The 21,332-nt window shown below is 32.2% G+C and overlaps 3 protein-coding genes across 13 annotated transcripts; 1 reads left to right on the top strand and 2 right to left on the bottom strand.

Annotated features, from left to right (window-relative positions):
• Positions 1-677: 677 nt before the first annotated feature.
• Positions 678-14,340, top strand: LOC105432221 (solute carrier family 35 member F3). 8 transcript variants are annotated; one of them, XM_089084362.1, is made up of 12 exons: positions 683-1,205; positions 3,318-3,470; positions 4,476-4,729; positions 4,986-5,138; positions 5,211-5,561; positions 5,796-5,924; positions 6,007-6,196; positions 6,277-6,366; positions 6,633-6,762; positions 8,329-8,358; positions 9,957-10,374; positions 11,919-14,340. In XM_089084362.1, the coding sequence occupies exons 2-11, from the start codon at positions 3,332-3,334 to the stop codon at positions 10,360-10,362; spliced, it is 1,872 nt and encodes a 623-aa protein (XP_088940488.1). In that variant the 5' UTR covers positions 683-1,205; positions 3,318-3,331; the 3' UTR covers positions 10,363-10,374; positions 11,919-14,340. The 8 variants fall into 8 exon arrangements, with proteins under 8 accessions (XP_088940490.1, XP_088940488.1, XP_088940486.1 ...); XM_089084360.1 differs by having other exon boundaries at positions 9,957-10,315; XM_089084365.1 differs by lacking the exon at positions 683-1,205 and adding an exon at positions 4,279-4,356 and having other exon boundaries at positions 3,329-3,470; positions 9,957-10,315.
• Positions 14,139-16,629, bottom strand: gfzf (GST-containing FLYWCH zinc-finger protein). Of its 2 annotated transcripts, XM_089084376.1 has the most exons (6): positions 16,492-16,629; positions 16,356-16,414; positions 16,231-16,257; positions 14,949-15,090; positions 14,759-14,876; positions 14,139-14,671 (listed from the first exon to the last, which is right to left on the bottom strand). In XM_089084376.1, the coding sequence occupies exons 1-6, from the start codon at positions 16,624-16,626 to the stop codon at positions 14,433-14,435; spliced, it is 720 nt and encodes a 239-aa protein (XP_088940502.1). In that variant the 5' UTR covers positions 16,627-16,629; the 3' UTR covers positions 14,139-14,432. The 2 variants fall into 2 exon arrangements, with proteins under 2 accessions (XP_088940502.1, XP_088940503.1); XM_089084377.1 differs by lacking the exon at positions 16,231-16,257.
• An 828-nt stretch (positions 16,630-17,457) lies between these two features.
• Positions 17,458-21,096, bottom strand: Tango10 (transport and golgi organization 10). 3 transcript variants are annotated; one of them, XM_011646931.2, is made up of 4 exons: positions 20,921-21,096; positions 20,148-20,402; positions 19,918-20,058; positions 17,458-19,839 (listed from the first exon to the last, which is right to left on the bottom strand). In XM_011646931.2, exons 2-4 carry the CDS (start codon positions 20,259-20,261, stop codon positions 18,586-18,588), a joined length of 1,509 nt encoding a protein of 502 aa, XP_011645233.1. In that variant the 5' UTR covers positions 20,262-20,402; positions 20,921-21,096; the 3' UTR covers positions 17,458-18,585. The 3 variants fall into 3 exon arrangements, with proteins under 3 accessions (XP_011645233.1, XP_011645232.1, XP_088940494.1); XM_011646930.2 differs by having other exon boundaries at positions 20,790-21,096; XM_089084368.1 differs by having other exon boundaries at positions 20,969-21,093.
• Positions 21,097-21,332: the final 236 nt, after the last annotated feature.

Raw genomic sequence — 21,332 nt, forward strand, 5'->3', positions numbered from 1 at the left:
TGAATATGTATAAGAAAAAGTTCTTTCCGAGTTAGTCACGCAAAATAGTAGAAGTTAAGGAGCATAAAGTAGAGAAAATACTTGAAACAAACAATAAGAGTAGTTTCGTGACAATTGATTATACAATTATATTGTTCAGATTTCGACTTCAAATTATCGTAAGTCTAATCATACAAAGAAATAAAATATGTTATTTAATTTAATGACATTGTATGTATTATTTCATTATTTTAATAACAATAACGGTATACAAATTTTACAATTAGAGATTTTTTTTTTGTAATAAAAGACTTCATATTATAATCCTGATAATAATTATCCTGATAATTCGAATAACGATAGTAATTATCCTGATTATTCGAATAACGTTTTCCAAATTTTTTTTATGGATATTGGAAGATAAGAAATAAAGTGATCTCTCGATCATTCGATAGTTTAAGAATTGTACAAAAACAAACAAATTGTACAAAATATGTGACTTAATAGATGCAATATTAAAAAAGCTTTTTTCTAGCTGTGTTCTTACGCCTCCCTTTCACTTGCCCACCAAGACGCAAAGTGGGATGGGTGGACGTGTTCAAGTAATAGTTTTAGGACACCCGGTATGTAGGCGTTACACCCTTGTAGCTGCAGCCAGAAACGGCGCGGACGAGCGAAGGGGTTGCAGGCGGTACGAGCGCAGACGCAAGCCGCTCAGCGAACATATCGAGGCTTTCATGAGACTGACCTGGCAATCAATGGCATGGCAGAACGCTTGAGAGACCGAGCTCTCTTTGGCCAGAGACGGTATAGTGCACGCAGAGTCCGTCGTTTCTCACCCTCCCTCGTCGGAGGGTGTTGCGACGACCTCGAGAATCGCGCGTGTCTCATAATAATAAACGGCTCATGAGGTGCGCGGCGCATTTCTTGGCGGCGACGAGTCGCGCCGCTTCGGGTTAATTAATTACGTCGCAGACAGGATTTGTTGTTAAATAACGTCGATCGCCGAGCGAAATCAGGGTGGGATCTCGTTTCCGCTCGATCGGCGCGCGAGTCCGCGATCACGCGGCGCGATGTCATCGTTGTGACATCGGCCTCGTGACAATACAAATACGATACGTACTTGTCATATACTATAAGCTCGAGAGATCACCGGGTGGTATCATGAACCATGGATACGTCGCGACTCGAAAACGACGCGACTTCAGAAGAGAAACGTAAGGAAGGTACGTTATTTCTTCAGCCCGCATTCCAACCCGTTCCTTCATCTCGACGATATCCGAGAATGGGCATGCGACTTTTCACAACGTGGAATCGCCTCGTAATTGGCAATTATCGCGTCACCAAGTTGATCTTTTGTTTACGTCGGCAAATTTAAGTGCGTAATAATGTTTAAAATAATCCGGTTTCGAAATTTTTGACAAAACCGGCTTGAACTGAGAATAGTCATCTCGGGTGATTTTTATATTCGAGTAGCGAATTCAATTTTCATACTTTCATATCAATCTACTTGTAACGTGCGTATTCGGTTTAATACTTTTTTTACTTCTACTTTTTCTAGAAAATTGTAAATTAATCTCTCTATATTCTTAAATGATAAATAAATCGAAATATTATCGATACAGAATCAATAATATACAATATATTGTTAATGACAGCAATCTTCAATTAGGACATAAAAAACATCCCAAGTAATTGTTATGTTTAAAAAAAAAAACAGGTGATTATTCTCGGTAAAGTGATGATTTTCAGCATTAATTAATTTGATAGTAAAAATTATATGTGATTAAATAAATTATTATGTGATTATGATGGTTGTTCCTATCAATTGATTTATAGATTATTTATCTTTCTTTAATTTATCTTTATCTTTTTCTAATTCTTAAAACTAAAAAAAATAAAAGATGATTTAAATTGAGATTATATAGTTAATTTAATAGAAATGAACGTAATTGAAACAGCCTGATTTCGAACTTATTTGTACTTATCAAATTATCAATTAACACGCTATAGATGTATTCGAATTTGCACGCTTTTATTTGAAAAATGCCTTTTTTTAATTTTGCTAATCTCGCACTCTTGGCAGTTGTTTATAATGCTCGCAGTAACAATCGCAATGTAGTATAAACTTCATGTGTTTATCCTGCAAAATTTATTAAACTCTAACATTTAGTCGCTATAGCTATAAAAAACAATTTATTCGCTTCATTTCAAAACTCATTTCATTTCATAACTGATTTAATTGGATACTTAAGTACAAACATGCTTTGTAAATTGATATATATATGTATATCGCTTATTTGCTACAACAGTAATTGAAAAAATAAAATTTTTTAGGAATTGATTTTGAATATTTTGAAATATTATATCATTGAAATTTTGTAATATTATATATCAACAATTTTGATGTAGTAATTGATTGTAAAAGAATAAAAATATCATTAATTCACTTTTTATTCAGTATATATTGAATTCTCACTGACTAATAGTGAAATCATTAAAAGCAATCTTTTTTGTCTTATAACACTTTTGATGAAATTTTTTTTAAGAGTTTTAGAAGTTTAATTATGTCCTTCTACCAGTAATAAGAATTGCAAAAACGTTCTTTTTTGCAAACAATTCAAAAATGACAATTTTTAACTTATATCGTTGCTATAGCAAACGAGCGATATATATAGCGTCCAATTCTATATATATATATATATATCATAATTGATTTCATCTCAGCAAGCGACTTTGCTTTGGCGAGATCAGATATCGAAGTGCGGAAGTGGTCTCCGTGTTTGTTGTGCGAAATCAATATACAATACGAGCGCTATACTTGTAATGTTGAAAATTTTTTTCTTATCTAAATTACACTCGTGTAAACTCGGCTTCGCGTAAACTCGTCCCGACTTTGCGGCTTCATATAAACTTTCTACCGATTTTACGATGCTACTCGACGAGCGGAGATCTTATCGCTGTTGAACTCGCACTTGTCATCGTAACGAGTATCGAATCTACGATAATGGTTATCGAATATTGGGTTCCGGATATTGTGCATGTGTGTGTGTGTGTGTGTGTGTGTGTGTGTGTGTGTGCGCGCGCGCGCGCGCGCGCGCGCGCGCGAAGCGACTCTGGCGAACGCTAGGGTGTGTTTGTGTGCACGCCCGCAAGCATGTCTGGGGATCAACAAGTATACGTGCATCCGTAGGGAAGTTGCGATGTGCACCAGGATGTGCTTCGCATGAATTTCGGTTCGAAGTTGATGTAACCCCGAGTTTTGCTGTAACGTGTCCCGCGTGACTCACGTATGATCTCTCTCTTTTTTCCCTTCTTTCTAATGACATGTTTTAAAGAACGCGCTTAAGCCATGGGTAGCGGAGGAGTTGGTGAAGTACCAACGATATTTCACCCCCGACGATCGCGTGCGTCGAATATAACCCTCGTCGAAGATCAGCAGACTCACGGTCCGTTCATCACCCCCATCCAGATTGCGCTCCACGCTTCAGGTAAATTTGCGAGTTGATATATCGTACAGATTGTGTTGGACTAATCCTTTCCTCCTCCCCTGAATATTCTTCTAGTCGTAGATATTGGGTGAATAAATCAAAGAAAATGAGGGTTCGCTGATAATCGCTGTCGTGACTAGTTGAGATTTGAAAAATTACGATAAACGTGTGGAAGATTAAAGGGTCTTGATGACTTTTAATCTCGTCTTATCTCGTTATATCTCAGTGAAGTTTCACGCAAGATTTTAAAAATAAGACGAGTTTTTGTCGTTGATTAATTTTTTACTTAGACGTCATAACGCAATTTTTGTTTAAAACAATTGTAAAATTATTGCATGTTCTGTGAATGTTAGGAACAAGTGTAAATAATCTGTTACGAAGTTTTCCCAAAGAAAATTGCTTGTTAGATGTAAAATCTGTGGCTGGAAGGAGATTATAAGAGCGGCTTTGAAAATGAGGTCCCATAGAATAATCTACAACTGTATTTCAATACTGTTTAGAGAATGCAAAAAATTTAGCAACAATGGATTTATAGAGTAGTGTAATATTTCCAAAGAAAAGACACACTTCAAAATCCTAAAGGAAGACTATGTCAGCTCTTTAGTATTAGTGTCGTTTTTGCTTTATTGAAGCGCTCGCCTGATATGCGCGTAATATAGATTCGATTCGCTGATTCGCATATTTTGCCTCGATATAAAGCTGCAAAATTTCAAAACACGGAACACGCTTGGAAGAGCTGCACATGTCGTATCACTTTCCCTTGTTAAAAACAAGCGCACACATACACTGTACACAGCTTTCTTTTCAGCCGGATAAAAATAGATTTGATCTATAGCTTCCTCCTGTTGCCTCCAACATACAATTTGCGATCTAACTATGGATACCAGTTGAGTTAATAGATACCGCTTAAAATTCACTTTGCGCGAGAATAAACTTAAACAAAGGTATCTCCGTCCCAGTGAGATACCGTGGAATGAAAATTCGGCATAAATGTCAATATTTCAGGATGCGAGCAGCAGCAGGGTTGCAGTGTCGCCGATGGATGCGGCGATTCTGCGTCGAGTTGTCGCACCCTGGAGGCCACCGGAAGTGTTGGAAGCGGCGGCGGCGGCGGCGGCGGTGGCGGGGATGTACAATCGACAGGTCAAACTCAATCGAGTCATATGACCTCGGCTCCGACACCGGTTGTTCAGCAGTCACAGCAACCCAGTTCGATTGCGGCCTGCCTTGCTTCCTGCTGCGCGGAAAGCGCGAAGAAGGTCTCTGGAATTGCATCTCTAATTTGAAGTTGTGTAAAAGTCGCGAATAGTAAATGAAACAGAATAGATGAAATAAATTGAACGAAACATTAATGACAAAAAAAGAAATAAAGTCATGCGTTACAGAATTTATTAAAATTTCGATATCTACATCGAAATTATGTATACACACACGCATATATATATATATATATATATATATATATATATATATATATATATATCATTTAAATTCAGATTATTCCTATAATTGCAGATATATTTCGGGGTATGCGTAACGATATGCGTAACAGCGAGTTGGGTCGGTGCGACTCATTGCATTAAGTATTTATACTTTCATAAGTCAAGCAAGCTCTCGGAAACGTCCGACTTGGTGAATTCCTCTGCGAGCGGACTTCATCATCAACATGTGAGCTTACTTATTTAAATCTTCCTGCTCCTTTTTCTTTCACGTCGCAACGAGATGACGTTACACTTTCAGATCATCCTTCCGTACGACGCGCCCTTCTTTACGACGTGGTTCTGCACCAACTGGGAAGTTCTGTATTTTCCGGTATACTTTCTCTGTCGGGCTGTCAGAACCAAGTGCGCCACTCCTTCCGAGATAGTAGTCGAGAGTCTTCGTGGTTTCCGCGACAAGGGTTTTACTGGCGGCCGCTTCTTAATTAGATGCAGTCTTTTCTGCGGTCTCTGGGTCATCACAAATTATTTGTACATACTTTCGTTAAGGATACTGTTAGCCACAGACGTAATGGCGTTATTCGCAACCAACGTTTCATGCGTCTACCTGCTATCATGGGTCATTCTTCACGAGCAATTCGTGGGCGTAAGGGTTAGTAGTTTTAAGAAAAAGGTCATTCAATTTTTCATCTCGAGAATAGTTTGAGGTTGAAACTAATGAGATAGATGATAAAGCTAGTATTGTAAAAGCTTTAAAATGATGTTTTTCACATGTAATGTCTTGGCATTCATACTTTAGTATTTTTTTTTTATTTTATGTATATCTGTGAGGAAAATTTTAATTCCGTCATTTTATTAATATAAAGTTTTTTTCATTATTTATCAGATAGTTGCAGTGATTCTTTGTAATACCGGCATCGCGCTCTTAGCCTATATGGACGGCATAACTGGAAGTCCAACATTGGGAGGTGTCGTTTTAGCTACAGCAGCGGCAGCTGGTTCTGCCGTTTATAAAGTAAACGCGTAATACTCTTTGTGATCTGAATTACAATTGCTATGTAATGTCAAATCTATAATAAGTTACTTGTTCGTCCTAGGTCCTCTTTAAGAAAGTAATTGGAGAAACTACATTCGGCCAAATGTCTTTATTTTTCTCTCTTATTGGTTTGTGTAACGCGGCCTTGTTATGGCCGATTTGCCTGGCCCTGTATTTTTCCGGAGTGGAAATTATACATTGGGCAAGATTGCCATGGGCAGCGCTACTCTCCGCCAGCATCCTCCATTTAGGTCAGAACTTAGCTGAGCTAGATTATTATTTCGTAAGAACATTTAAGTAAATGTGAAATAAATTTTGGATTTGTTCACAGTTGCGAATATGCTCGGCAATTTCAGCATCGCTCTCACTTACGACTTGTTCATTACTCTTGGATTAATAACAGCTGTACCTGTGTCCGCTGGTAAGTAAAACGGTCGATCAATTATTTAAAAAAATGAAATGAATCAACAAATAAAAAAAGTAGTTTTTTATTCACAATATATTATCTAATTCAAAGTAAAAATTAAATTTATAGAAAACAATGTATAAATAAGAGTCGAAGAAGACCTCCTATTTAGAAAAACATAAGTTTTAAATAAAAATATAACTAATAAAATTATTTCTTTATCTTAATTTTACTCACAAAATACATTTCTTATTCTAATCGTTATTAATATAATTACGCAGCATTGGACGTTATTTTTTACGGGGCGTACTTCATGGGCATGAAATTAGCAGGCATGATCTTCATAGCGGTGGGTTTCTTCCTCGTGATGTTTCCGGATAATTGGCCAGATTATATAACGAGGCTCCTCCGGTACGTTGTTTCAATAAATTTCTTCTATATTCCGTTTACAACGCGTTTTTATGGTATGCACTTTTAATTCGGAGTTTATTTATTTTATCTTTTAGTCTTTAGTTTCTCTAGCAAATTTTTCGTACGTCCGATGATTTTTCCTATTTCTCTATACATCTTCTTTACTCTTGCAACAATATCGGACTGTTGTTTTTTTACCTTGTTTAGCACCAGAATAGAGGCAGCGCGTAGTCTCTCACTCAAGTAGGATATGCTTGACTTACCAATCTATATATCTATACATTTATCTTTCACATTGCCTTAGTTCTTGCGACTTTTTCGAAGCGTAATAAAATATATTTTATAAATCGCTTTTGTAAAGTAACACAGAATATTTCCTGGAAAAACTTGATACACCCGTCTTCGCAAAGCGTACAATTTTAATTAAATCCCCCTTTCGTCGCGAAGCACACTTGATCAAACACGCGATTACTATGAAAATATAGGAATTTTTTTATAATTTATTATTATATTATTTGCAATTAACTTTTGTTTGAAGAATTTTCAATTTTCAATTTGGATTTGCGTTGAAAGAATTCTTACGATTTATTTTGCGTCTCACCAGCCTTTACTTTGCAGCTTTGCAGCTCACATTGCTCCTACATGCGATAACATTTTCAGATCATACGAGATATTTTATTTCGTTGCATAGATACCATGTGGAGCCGATTATGTTTAAGCATACTGCGATTTCCTTTCGCATTTAGAGGCAATTCGTGCACATCGTCACGCTTTACATCAAAATTAAGAACCAGTACTGATATTAATTTACAGGATACCTGGAATATGCAATAGTTTTAAAATATAATTAAATGAATATATTTTATAGTAAAAATACAAAAATAATGACAATATAACTGGCGTAAAAAACTAATATTTGCACGGTTTTTTTATGATATATTTAGATATATATGATATATTTAGATGTATCATGAAATATATTAATCGATATAAGTTAAGCTTTTAATTTTTCTTGTTTTAATATATTTCTGAACTTTCGCTTCAAAAGCAGTTTTAAAAACTTTAATGTATAATTAAAATAAATAAATAAATTTATTAAATTTTGTATACTATTCTGCAACTACGCAATATAAATTTATAAAAAATAATTTTTATACATAATAATAAATTTCAAAATAAATTTTTAATAACTATGGGATTTATATACTACTTTCGTATTTAAACTTAAAAAAGTTCATTAAAAACGCCAAATATATTTATTAGAATTCATTTATTATTTTAAATTTTCGAGTTTTATGCACTAATAATTTATTTAAATATTATTTAAATGCCAGTTTCTCTGTTCTTAGTAAAAATCGTACAAAAATATATTTGGTATTTACGAAATACTTTTTTTAAAAACAAAAACGTACATTATTGAGATTTCAAACTTAAATTATTTAGACAGAAAGATTAAAAGATAAATGAAATTGAATTTGCTTAAGCTGCTTGTTGTATTGTCTTTGAAATCAATATCACTTCATCATTCGCTTCCCAACAATCAGGATCCATTATATGCTGTTACAGAAACGTAGTCCTCATGAGTCACAGTACAAGGTAAGAAGATACATCTCATACGTCTTGCTCAGATCTTACTGAAAATTCATCTTATTATTATTTCGTAATAATTTTTTAGACGATTCAATTATTGTAAAAAATAAAAAAAAATTATGAATCATTTTGTATATAAAGAATACTGTAGTGCAAAAATTGAAATATGAAAGCGAATATAATATAATACAATATTTAAAAATGCTTATATATTTTTTTTCAAAAAATGATTATATCTTAATATTTATCAAAAATAGCATTTTTGAATTAATAATCACAAATTTAATTACATTAAATATTAGATAAATTCTTATTTATTTAAATAATTAAAATCATTAATATAAATTTAAAAAATATCTTTAGAAATAAACATTTTGTAATAAAGCTGTTAATTTTTTTTTTTTTTATGAATTTTCTGTGAAGGAGCAAACGATATAAATGTCAATAGGCGCATGATTTATAACATTTTTTCAATTTCCTTCATTCTGCATGCATATGTTTGAGCTTAGCTTACTTTTCATTGGCTTATCTTTCTCTTAAAGCCACTCGGCATGCCTCTTCTTCACGCTTCTTTTCCCAAATATTATTTTCTTTTTGATCATTCAGTTAGCTTCGATGCATTATATGTCTGTATTAGCCACGTTTTTTATTCGTCAAACCCTTATTCAAAATTGGATCGAAGTAACGTATTAGATTCAGGATTAATTCTATTTCTCTCGGAAATCTTAAAAGATAGCTTGCCTTGACGGTCGTGCTCGTAAAGCATCCTGGAACGGTGTATCTTTTGCCCTTAATATCTAATTTAGTCAAGTATTCTTGTTTGTTTGTCCATTATTCCTTTTAGTTAATTAGTAACCTGACCGTTGTAGAAATTCAGCAGCATTAATATCGAAAATTATTTGTATAAAAGCCATCTTGATTCCGTTTGAGTGTTCGATTTAAGAAGTTGTCATATAATTTTTTTTTAAAAGGAAAGACAAAGTGTAAATATTTTTGTACTACAATTTTTGCAAACAAAGAATGATAAAATTAATAAATGTGCATATCTCAATCTTTGCGCAAAATTAATTAATTTTGGAAATAATAAAGATTTGTGAGCCTCTCTTTATATAAGATTATAAAGGAAGCATCACTTCTAAAGTGAGATTTCATGTTACATAATTTTCCGTGATAATTTTTATCGTCTCGTTTTTCAGAATCAAAATATAAAATATATTTAATATTATTGCGTTTAATTAAATTATAATACTGATTATTTACCAACCAATGACAATGATGAGGAGCTAAGCGTCGAATTTCTATAACGGGAATGCCCGTGCCCTCTACTCTGATTTGATCATCGAGATTAACGTGAGCAAATAGTGAGGAAGATTAGACGTAGATTACGTAAGAGTAGAATCCGGGTATATCGAAAACTTCGAGTAACACGCGACTAACCGTCCCCGATTACATTAAAAAAAAAAAAAAAAAAAAAAAAAAGATCAACGAGAATACCGCGCTACGAGACATACCGTCGAGAGAAGCCACCAGCAGGTGTTTGCCCCCGCACGGAGATAATCGAGAGATAGACTGATGAGTGTCTCGGGCTTGATGTATATACGCAGTACCACGGGGGGCGGCCAGCAACGTGGCAGCAGAAATATCCTTAGGAGTCGCAGGGCGTCTCTTCAGCAACGTCAGCACCGTTTAAGGAGCTACGGCGTTTCCACTGCGCACGGAGACGGCCAGACGTTGTTGCCGATCAGTAATAACAACAACAACAACAACAACAACAACAACAACAGCAGCAGCAACAGCCAACCCATCACTCATCGACACGTTAACAACCCCCAACAGTACAGCTCCGAAACCCAATCACGTCGTGTCCTTCCCTTCACCTCGACCTCCATCACCTCGACCTCGATCTCGACCACCACCGTCGTCAGCAACAGCTATTCGCATGATCCTCGTAATCAACAGCAAGGTATGAGAACGATCAGGCTGGTGGCGAAGCCACGCGTGACGCGGTAAGAGAGCAATCAGGTAGGAATCAGGTGCAGGAAGAGATCAAGATCGGATCGAACGTGATCGTGATAGTTTGGCTGGCGACAAGTAGCACCGTGTAGAATTTTTGTTGTACCATGTTGTTTCGCTCAAGGTACGAAAGATGCTGGAAATATTGAGCAGGGATTTGTTAGTGAGCCGCAAATCGTCTTAAAAAAACAGCTGAAGTTGCATTGCATAATATTTTTATTGCTACCTGAGCTAGCGCCTAAGTGATCAATGTGATGTAGCGTCGCTGATAACGGGTATATACAGGGTATTCCAAAGAAATGAATTATTTTTATTTATTAATTTTTTTTAATTATTCTGAAGTGTATCTTCCATAGTATTTCATTTTTTTTTTAATATTTAGTATCTCCCGTAAGTCCACATAAAATTAGGAAAATCAAATCTTTTTTTGTCAAATTTTTTACATCCCGGAGAACTTACATTTTCTGTAATTTTATAATTCCGGGAGTATCGGAATTGATTTTTATATTTTTTATAATGAACGTAATTTTAAATCGATCAAAATCTTAATTGAAAAGTTTAATAACATCTTTATGAGACACCCTGTATATCGATATGATAAAAGCATATGCGTGCAATGAGGAATGCCTTTATAAAATTTAAAATTTCTTCGCATTTGTCTACCTTAGCTCATAGTGATTTGTTTAGTATCCTGTCTCCTGAATGTCGCAGGTATTCTAATTCAAATGTTCTAAGTCATCTTTATTTTTACTGTATATATATATATATATATATATATATATATATATATATATATATATATATATATATAATGTACCGTGTGTTCTACATAAATTTTTGGAATGAAGCATTTGACATGTATGTCATGCTGTTCGATATTTGAACGAAACAATGATTGTTGTTATCCAGTTTGTTAATTGTGTATTTTGCAAAACAAACGGTCGATCCCATGTGATTCAATCGATTATATATACATATATTCGATCGATCAGAAAAATTTTTCTTATATATTAGATAAAACCCGATAAAATTATATGACACTATTTTTATATAACAATGGGATATCCGTAACTTTTTGCGTTGGATATAAATTTGATACTCTTGCGTGGGGATTTTCTATAAAATTATATTAAAGATATATAATTTTCAAACAAAAGTTTCTGCTTATACATGTCAGCAAATATAAAAGAATATTTTTCTTTCGAATATTTAAAAAAAAGATAATAAACTAAATTTACAGTTTTTTTAATACGTTGCTACGCTAAACAAAACACAATAAATCTAAAATAATGAACTTTACACTTATTTTGCACTATATATCATAAATAAAAAAATATAAAAAAGGACAGTTATATAAAAAATAGTAATCGTATTTACTTTTTTTATTTTTTAAACTGTACGTTGATAATAGACTATCTAAGATATTAAAGTTGGAAAGTTTCCACGCGTCTTTCTTGTCGAAATGGCAAAAGAAAAAGTGTTCTGCATGTTAATTGAGGTTTTTAGTTAACAGTTATTAAAATCACTTTAAATAACACAATTTTCGTTTGCAGGTGGAGTCGGAGACACAGACACGGCATGTCAGATGGATCGTCGCGTGACGTGATCGATTATCGGACGGGTTATATAAAATCGCATCTACGTTCGCCCTCAGGCAGGGTTCGGTGACTAAACACACCGAAAATCAAAGCAATAATTAAGAAATTATGGCAAAGCTACGTAAGTTGCATTGGCAGCGGTTGGCCAAAATTATCGTCCAAGTGTAAGCATGAACTTGGCCACGAAATAGATTTATTCTACCAGTACTTTTAAACATTTTCTAAATCCTTAGAGCTACTTTGAAGCATTATTAATGATGCATCGTTCCATCAACATCAGTTATTTTTAATTAATCTTTTACTCAGTCAATCAAATCTGATCGAGAACAGATCTCTGCTATAAATTTTATTGACAGAAAGATTACAGATTTGATATAAAATTTAGCGTATAATACAGTTAATAGAATGTTGGCAAAAATATAACGACAATTTATTAACAAGATATAATGTTAGATTTTAATGTCCTTGCCAACATGATTAATGTCAATTTGGTAACAATTTCTGATGGAATTTGTTGTCAATCTACCAGCATACTGAGAACAGTTTGCTCACTGTTTCTCATATTAGTTCTGGCAACAAATAACAAAATTAATTTAAATTAATTTAAATAAAAATAAGTAAAGAATTTATTCTAAATCGAATACTTTTTATGATCGAATACTTTCTCAAATTTTTTTATTTATTATTTATTTATAAAAAAATATTAAGCATCTCAAGATGCTTACAGTTGAAATGCAAAGTTATTGTAGTACAATAAAGTTGTAAGGAAAAGTTATTTATCTCAAATCTTATAAAGAATGATTTATAAAGAGCTCATTATTAATCTTTTGCAGAAATATATTAACAAAAATAGAATATAGCTGATATTTTTATTTCATTGTTAATATTTTCTACTCTTTTATTACACCAATGATCATCTCTTAAAAAGCTACAATCAAGATACTCTACTACTACATAATGAACCCAAATACATCGGAGATATCTTTGGTATTAATGATATTAATGTACATGTAGATGTATGTGTGATAATTGTAGCTCAATTGAACATGGGAATAATAGCTCCATGGTTCAGGCGATTATATAAAATTTCTCTATGTGTATTCCATTACAGAAAAGCATATGAGGAAGACAAGCATTAATATATTAAAAAATAAAAGCGATACAGAATCGCTGAAATATCGATAAGCTCAATTTTCCATGTTAATATAGTGTATTGTCAGGAATAAATCAAAAAAGTTTAAATTTAATTTGTCGGTTTCAATTCGTTTTTAAACAAACCGTGAATAATGCTAGAAATAGTTTTTGGATCAAGATCTCCATTTGATCATTCTATACTATTCACGAATGTCATAAATATCGATATATTGTTATTAATGAAAATTACAAACAAATACAAATAATACATAAAGACAATCAGAAATAGCAAATTAACTCTAAAGCCATTTTTTCGTCTGTAAAGATATTGTTACTCGTATAATGGATAATTGTTTGTAGTAAACGTATCGAAAATATAATAATTTACAATGTCTTACTGCAATATGTTTGACTCATAGTGATATTTTTATCTCACGGAATTAGAATTAATATAACAGGGTTGATAGTTTTATTTAAATTCTAAATGATGAGTAATAAGTCTTGAACTTTCTCCATAGTGTTCCAAGGATTTGTGATGACTATAAAATGAGAGATATTTAATATCTTAAAAATATTCGATATACGTGACATTAATTCACGAGATATATATATATATATATATATATATATATATATATATATATATCGTTTTCATATAATATTGAATTTCATAAAATTAACATAAATCGAAATTTGAGAATTGTTAAGGTTCGTGATCAGTTTAGAATCTGTTATGATGATATTATATAACTAATATCTCGTCAAACTCAAATGAAAATATCTGTATACATAAACTTCTCTAAATTAAGTCTTAAAGTCTTAATATATTAATCGTAAATATATTTTTATAAGTGTTACATAGAACGTTTTCATAGAATCATTTTATTCCGATTATTCTTCTTCCGATTATATCTTTCATGAATTCATTCATAGCAATATCTAATTATTTCTATTTGTATCAATCAATTGTTCTGTATGTATAGAATTATAATATCATCTAAATTTTGCAATCAATTTTCATATTTTGAATATAAAAATATGTTGGAAGATAAGTCAATAGATTTATTCATTTGTATAATATAGTGTCAATTACATAAACGTTAATTAAACGACGATTGTAATTATAATATTTATAAAAATATAATGCAATAGAGATGTTAGTTTAACAATGATATACGAGGAAAATGTGAAGCGAATGTGATTGTATAATAAATCAATAATAAATCTAGTTTAGTAACTGTAATCACTTTTATGGCCATTCTTTTCATTCTTGGAAAAAAACTATAAGTCTAAAATATCTGTTTAAAACAATTCAGTTTCGCTGCAGAAAATCCTTCACGCGCTTTTGCGTACCGGATGTATTGGATGTTCCATATGAGACAAATCGGGCGGATGTTTCTCAAAGTAAGCGAGCTTCCGCATTCCTTCCGCCGCAATTTCCCAGAGATCGGGATGCTTATGTTTGAAATTGTCATACCATTTCGCCACGTAAGGCCATGCATCCAATTTAAAATCAATAACTTCTAGACACATTGTTGCGGTTATCAGTGGAAAATCGGCGATCGTTAAAGTATCTATGCAGAAACGTATATACATACAGAACTTGAGAATTGAAAACATTAATTTCTTTTATCATTATAGCGAATAAAGGAATAACTTACTGCCTGCTGCATATTCGGAATTTTCGCGTTGCAGATAGCTATTAAAGGTATCTAACGCTATTTTCATTTTCTTCAGACCCAAAGGCGTACGTTCATAATCAAAGAATATCGGCATCAACTGTAACACAATTATAGATTAATATATGTGTATATAAACGCAACGAGAATATGAGAGCTCAATTGGACTTACAGTATATTCGCAAATGTTACGATAATAAAACGCTAGATTGAAACACAGACGATGATTGACAATCGCACGCAACTTCGGTTCTTTTGGATACAATTTACCGCTCGTATCATACTGGTCAGCTAAATATTGCAGAATGGCATTGCTGTAATGTAATGCAAAAATAAAAAAAAAATGCAAATTTGATTTTTGCATAAATTATGCAAAAGTCAAATGCTGCTATAAAGTATATAATACACATTTCTTTTTTTCTATCTTACAGCGTGAAGCTAGAATCTCAGCAAACTAATAGTAACATTATATCATATATCAATATTATATCAACTTATATAATTTTTCACTCAGCAATATTAATGTAATGTCATTATTACTGAAATAATATATACATTTACGTGTGTGAGAAATATAATTGTCTAAAAATGAGAGGAATTCATTTTTGAATTTACAATATGCAAAAGTATCCTCTTTAATTTTTATAACTTTAAGTTTTAATAAATATTCAGATAACATAAAGTCCAAAATCGAGATATAAAATAATTTAAAAATGTCTTAAATGTCTTTAAAATTTACAAATATAACAAATATAAAATATAACTGTTATATAATATAAGAATAATTTATGATATAATAATGTTGTATCTTAGCTATGTTTTATTGTATTTCATTTTATATAGGATGTCCCAGGGTTGGAGTACGAACCGCATTGGGAGTATAGAAGAAATTAAGAGGAACGAAAAAGTCTAATACCATTTTGTAATGGTCTAATTTTCGAGTTATAGTATAAAATATCCAAATAAACCAATAAACCAATAACCAAAGCGGTGACGCGTCAAAGCACGATTTACTGCGCCTAGCTTGTGGACGCGCACCGTCCACGAGCGCGGATTCGAGCTTCGGATTTATTGATTCGGATAGTTTATTTTATAATTGGAAAATTAGAACGAATATCACAAAATGATACTAAACTTTTTTGTTCCTCTTGATCTCTTCTACATCCCCAATGCAGTTCGTACCCCAACCCTGGGACACCCTGTATATACATATGATAGTTATGTAACTATTTTTTTGTTATTTACTGGTTATAACAAAGTAATAGTAACATATAAATAAATATAACATATTATATAGCAAATGTTCTATCTAAATTACTTTGATCTCCAAAGTAATTTAAATAAAACATTTATCAAGGATAATCTTGAACTTACTGACAAATTTTAGATAACAAAATTATATAATACTTACACAATTATTATGTAACATTTAATGTTATATTTATGTTACGTACTGTGATATTATTTGACTGAAATTATAACTATGTTACATGAACGTTACATGTAACATATATTATGTGTTATATTCCATTATATTTTAAGACAATTGCTGTTTGTTGGGTGTTTTGTAACTTCTTACCTTTCACCCATTATAAGATCATTATCGACAAGAGTAGGTATTTCCTTTTGTGGATTTAGCTGCAAGAGTTAATATAATTTTATTGCTTGGTCTACATGTTATTTACTTATTTATATATTACTATTTTAAACTTTACCTTTTCGTACTCTTTAGTCATATGTTCACCTTTCCCAAAATCCATGTCAATCAATTCGTACTTAATATCCAAAGCTTTCAATAATTGCAGACATGCGATAGATGGTGGACCATCCGAAATACTGTATAACTTCATGTTGTATCCAGAAGATGCCAAGTATTACAGAATCGTTACAAATCAAATCTATTGTAAAGTAAAAGTATAAGGTGCTATAAATAAATTGTTTAACAAAATTAATAAAAAAATGTATTTTCACAAAGGTAAAATTTCAGAAAATTTAAGAAAAATAAATATCATTTAGAAACAGAGTATCGCGAGAAAATATATTAGGTTATAATATTTCGTAGATTATTTTCAAATCTTATTAAGTTTTTTGTTTTTTTAACACCATGCTTTTTTATACGAAGTGATTAAAATATATATATATATATATATATATATAAATAATATAATAATATAACAATAGAATAAATAATATAATAGAATATAAATAAATTATTCGATAATATTACTTACATTATTTAATAGCGCAAGACGAAAATAGCAACTTGCTACGATAGAAATGTAAAAGATACTGATAAGGCTCAAGTGCTTTTCATAGCTGAATTCGGGGAGCGCGCTATTAGAATAATCGCATCATTCTATCCTTAATTTACGAGCAATAAAGATGAAATGATAGAGCTGGATAGAGCTAGCGCGCTCCCCGAACGCAGCGCGTGTATCATGTGACCTACTTTGCATTGCATGATATACTATCACTAGCATCCGATAAAATTCATCACTGCAATTGCCAAATTATTTTATGAATTTGCAATTATTTTTACGATCATAAATTGTTTTTAACTGTCATTAATTCAAGTTGTGTATCAATCAACAAGAGTATATCATTATGAGAAAAGATGCATGTGTGATATAACGAAAGATATGTAATATAGTTTGAAAATTACGCGAAATAATATGTAACACTTTTACGAATACATATCATATGCTTTATTTAGTCTCAGATTATTTTGCTGCGCGCGGGTACACAATGTTACAATTGATAACAAATTAATTATTAATTGAGAAACATATAACAATGGCAGTAACCAAAATGTAATTGTCATATTTCAATAACTAGTCAAGAATTTTATATTTATCACAAATAACAAGAAAGCAAACTGTTATGATAATAAAGTAAACAGTATGCAATAGTCACAAACTTCGCAGAAGTATTTAATATCTCAAATTTCTAATAATAATTAATAACAATAAATAAAACTGCATCTAAAACTTTATTTAAAAACAATTGCGTCTTAGAAATATTTCTTTTATTTTTGTCTCTTCGATATAGAACTTCTGCGAATTCTGTGTGACATTTTAGAAAAATTACTGTCACCTTTGTGAATAAATATATCTCTCGTTACAAAAATGTGGATGCGCAGAATGCGATTAATATACAAGCACATCTATGCCCATAAAATGCATTCTGCATTGTTATATATTATAATAACTTCACGAATTTACATTCGCATCTTGATTGTATACATACAATACATACACTCATGCACACAGACGTTACATAAAATTGTAGGAATAGGAGTTTATACGTTTAAGAGTTTAAAGCTTACACACTTATAGTGTGATAACAAGGACTAAGTTTTTCTTTTTTATTAAATACTAAGTTTTTCTTTTTTCTTTTACTGAAGTACATTGCATTTGATATGTTATACTCGCAATGTAATATATATGTATACTTCATTAGGATCACAAAAATGTTTTAATAAAGAAAATTAATCGGTCTATATTTAAAAACAAAATATTCGCAAAAAAGTATAAAAATATAAGAGAACAATATAAAAGAATATAAAAGAACAATATATAAAAAACAATTACATGTTATATGTCTCATAATAATTTTATCTCTTTATATAATTATTTTATCCTCTGAATAAATATTTGTTATTGAATGATAAAAAAAGAAAAAAGGAAATGTGACTGCGCAAAGTACTCAAAAACGTAAACTTCATATTCCCTTCTTGAAGTTTCTGTAAAAACGTTGAACATGAACATCTTTTAATATTTATTTTTCGATACCGATTTCCTTTATAAATATTAATTCGCTGGCGATATAACAATATGTAATTTGAGCATGTCTTTGTTGGGACCCACTAAAAAGGGAGACACTACATTTTCCGATACTGAACCTTGTTGTGGATTCAGCTCTTCGAACGGTAGAAGATCATCTAGATTCAGGACACGATCCTTCTTACTGAATCTGTGAATAATTTCAGTAACTCTTGCAATGTGCTCAACGCCATCTTGCAAGCCATAAATTAAAACTCCGATTTTTACCCGCATGTCACTATTTAATGGTTCTTTGCAAGTTAACGATAATCTCACTGATCGCTTGACATGTTCGGGCATCTCCACCGTACCCTGCCACACTATAAGGAAAAATTTCTTGAACCACACGCCCTTGGGATAAATATCTACCACCCACTCGCACACTCTATCGCCTGCATATTCCGCTAAACTGGAGTGACTGGAAAATACGAGTGTCCTCATATGATAAGATGGTAAACTGTGAAAATTCTCTATGGTCAATAATGAGCTACACGTATCAACAGTATAAAGTCTCGGCTCGAACAGCAATGCGCCATCCTCTTCAGTCAGGCTGACTTCTCTCACTCTATCAATTTGACCTGAATGAAAAGACATGCCAATTGACATACGTTCTACGAAAAATTCTTTATATTTCTTCGTTAATGGTGACAGCAGCAAGTCCGCCAATTGTCGTGGCGACATCATCGGGAATCTGACGGGTGACATTACCGCTATCACTAGTTGATGTAACGTTGCTTCTAATTCGTCTGGCGACAGTTGTGCTTTTAAACGACTTGCTTGATGATTTAGCCAAAATTCTAGGCACTTGTAGAGCGTCATCTCATCTTTTATGACTAAACTACTTTGATGCAACAATGACACAAGGATATCTAAATCGAAGTTCCCGAAGTCCGCAGTTTTAGCTACAAGTTCCAAATTCCATTTGATAAAGTTTTGGCACGCTTGGCTGATGTCATGATGTCCGCAATTCAGCGTATATTGCAGCCACGATACCAGAGTGCCGTGTATGGCAGCCAATGCAATGTGATTCCGCATATAATCAAGGCATAATGATATCAAATCTTTGACATTGTACTTATCAGCTAGGGACAATATCGGTAGAACGACACTATGATTTATTCTTATCTGGCCCGTGTAAAAATAGCGCAAAAATTCGCTAAATATTGGTGCACACTGTGGCGTTTCCTGGAGAGTTACCCTGCTTTCTTGAGACTCACTCCATTGTGGACTCATCAGCATTACCTGTAATTCAATTGACACACAAACTGAGTATAGCTTCATGATAAATCTTTATTGTTCCTATACGACATTTGTACTTACTTGGAAAACATCACTAGAAGCACAAAGTATAAGTCGATGTGCTGGATATTCTACACCATCCACAACTAGACAAATATCATTCATAAGACGCTCCGCATACAGTGTTGCTATTTTTAGCAAGACTGTACGTGAATTGTCTACCTATAATTGATAAGATTATTAAACAATGCGTTATTAAATAAAAAATAAGCTTTCAAAACATTGAGTTTTCTGTAATATTCTATACATACCTCTATGGAGTCTGAATTTTCAGATTGTGCGACATTGTTACTAACCGCCACTGATTTCTTGCTGGAATCCATCCTCGACGAACCTGTCATCCACCCAATAGTAGTCCGCAACATCTGCACATGTTTTCTCGACGTATTTATAATTCAATCCTTGCTCAACAAAACCAACAAGAACATCTCAAGATAACAGACTGCTTCCATAGATGTTTCCATTATTACAATCAATAAGAAATCTTCTTATGAAAAAAATTATATCTGTATGGAAGTAAAATCCTATGAATATTTGTAATATAAATTATGTTACATAGATACACACATATATGAATTAATTAACTTATAAATATCTATCTAATTATATGTATATATATATATATATATATATATAAAATTTTAATATTTTTATCAATTATGTCTATTAATTTTAATCTTGGTTTGATTTATTCTTTCTAATATTCTTTCTAAAAATTCCTAGAACCACTTTCTAAAATTTTTAGAACCAAGAGAAACTGAAGTAAATTCAATCGAGATTAAAGTTAATTTATATTAGAAAAAAAATGGACCTATGATAGACTGTTTGAGGTTATAGTGATGATTGTCCTAAATATAAATTATCTAATGGCCAAAGAAATGCTAGAATCTTACCGGACTGAGCGTTAGAGAAAATAGAAGGATTGTCAATTTCTGAGTGATCGATAAATCTAAATAAATTGAATTCGAAAAATTTTGCAGAATATATGGTGATTCAGGAATTTCTGAAATTTTTTTTTTCTTACTAATAGTGTCACAAACGGTTGTTTAACCCAGCAATGTCTCTCGCTTACGATTTATGCTAAAATTAATTAATCCATATAAATAAACCGCTTATAATTAACATCCCGATAAATTTTCTCTTCAAATTCTCAGCACAGATGACATATCGGCGCAACTGTTATGTATATGAGTAATGTCAGTACATACATACCTTCGATATCGCGAAAGCGGAATTGTTACTGGCTGTCATTGGCGAATGAGAACCAGATGTTTTTCGATAAAATCATTCCCTGACATTTCCCACACAGAAAGATGCTCCTTTATTCTAGGGATAACTCCGTTTCTCCATAAACTGAAATTCTCCTCCTCCATCGCAATACTGCCATGATCACGTGATCAACCTAACCGAACAATATGAGATAAATTGTGTATAAT

Source organism: Pogonomyrmex barbatus, unplaced genomic scaffold (assembly GCF_055798465.1).
Source record: "Pogonomyrmex barbatus isolate J1 unplaced genomic scaffold, ASM5579846v1 scaffold8, whole genome shotgun sequence".
In the NCBI taxonomy this organism is placed as follows: domain Eukaryota; kingdom Metazoa; phylum Arthropoda; class Insecta; order Hymenoptera; family Formicidae; genus Pogonomyrmex; species Pogonomyrmex barbatus.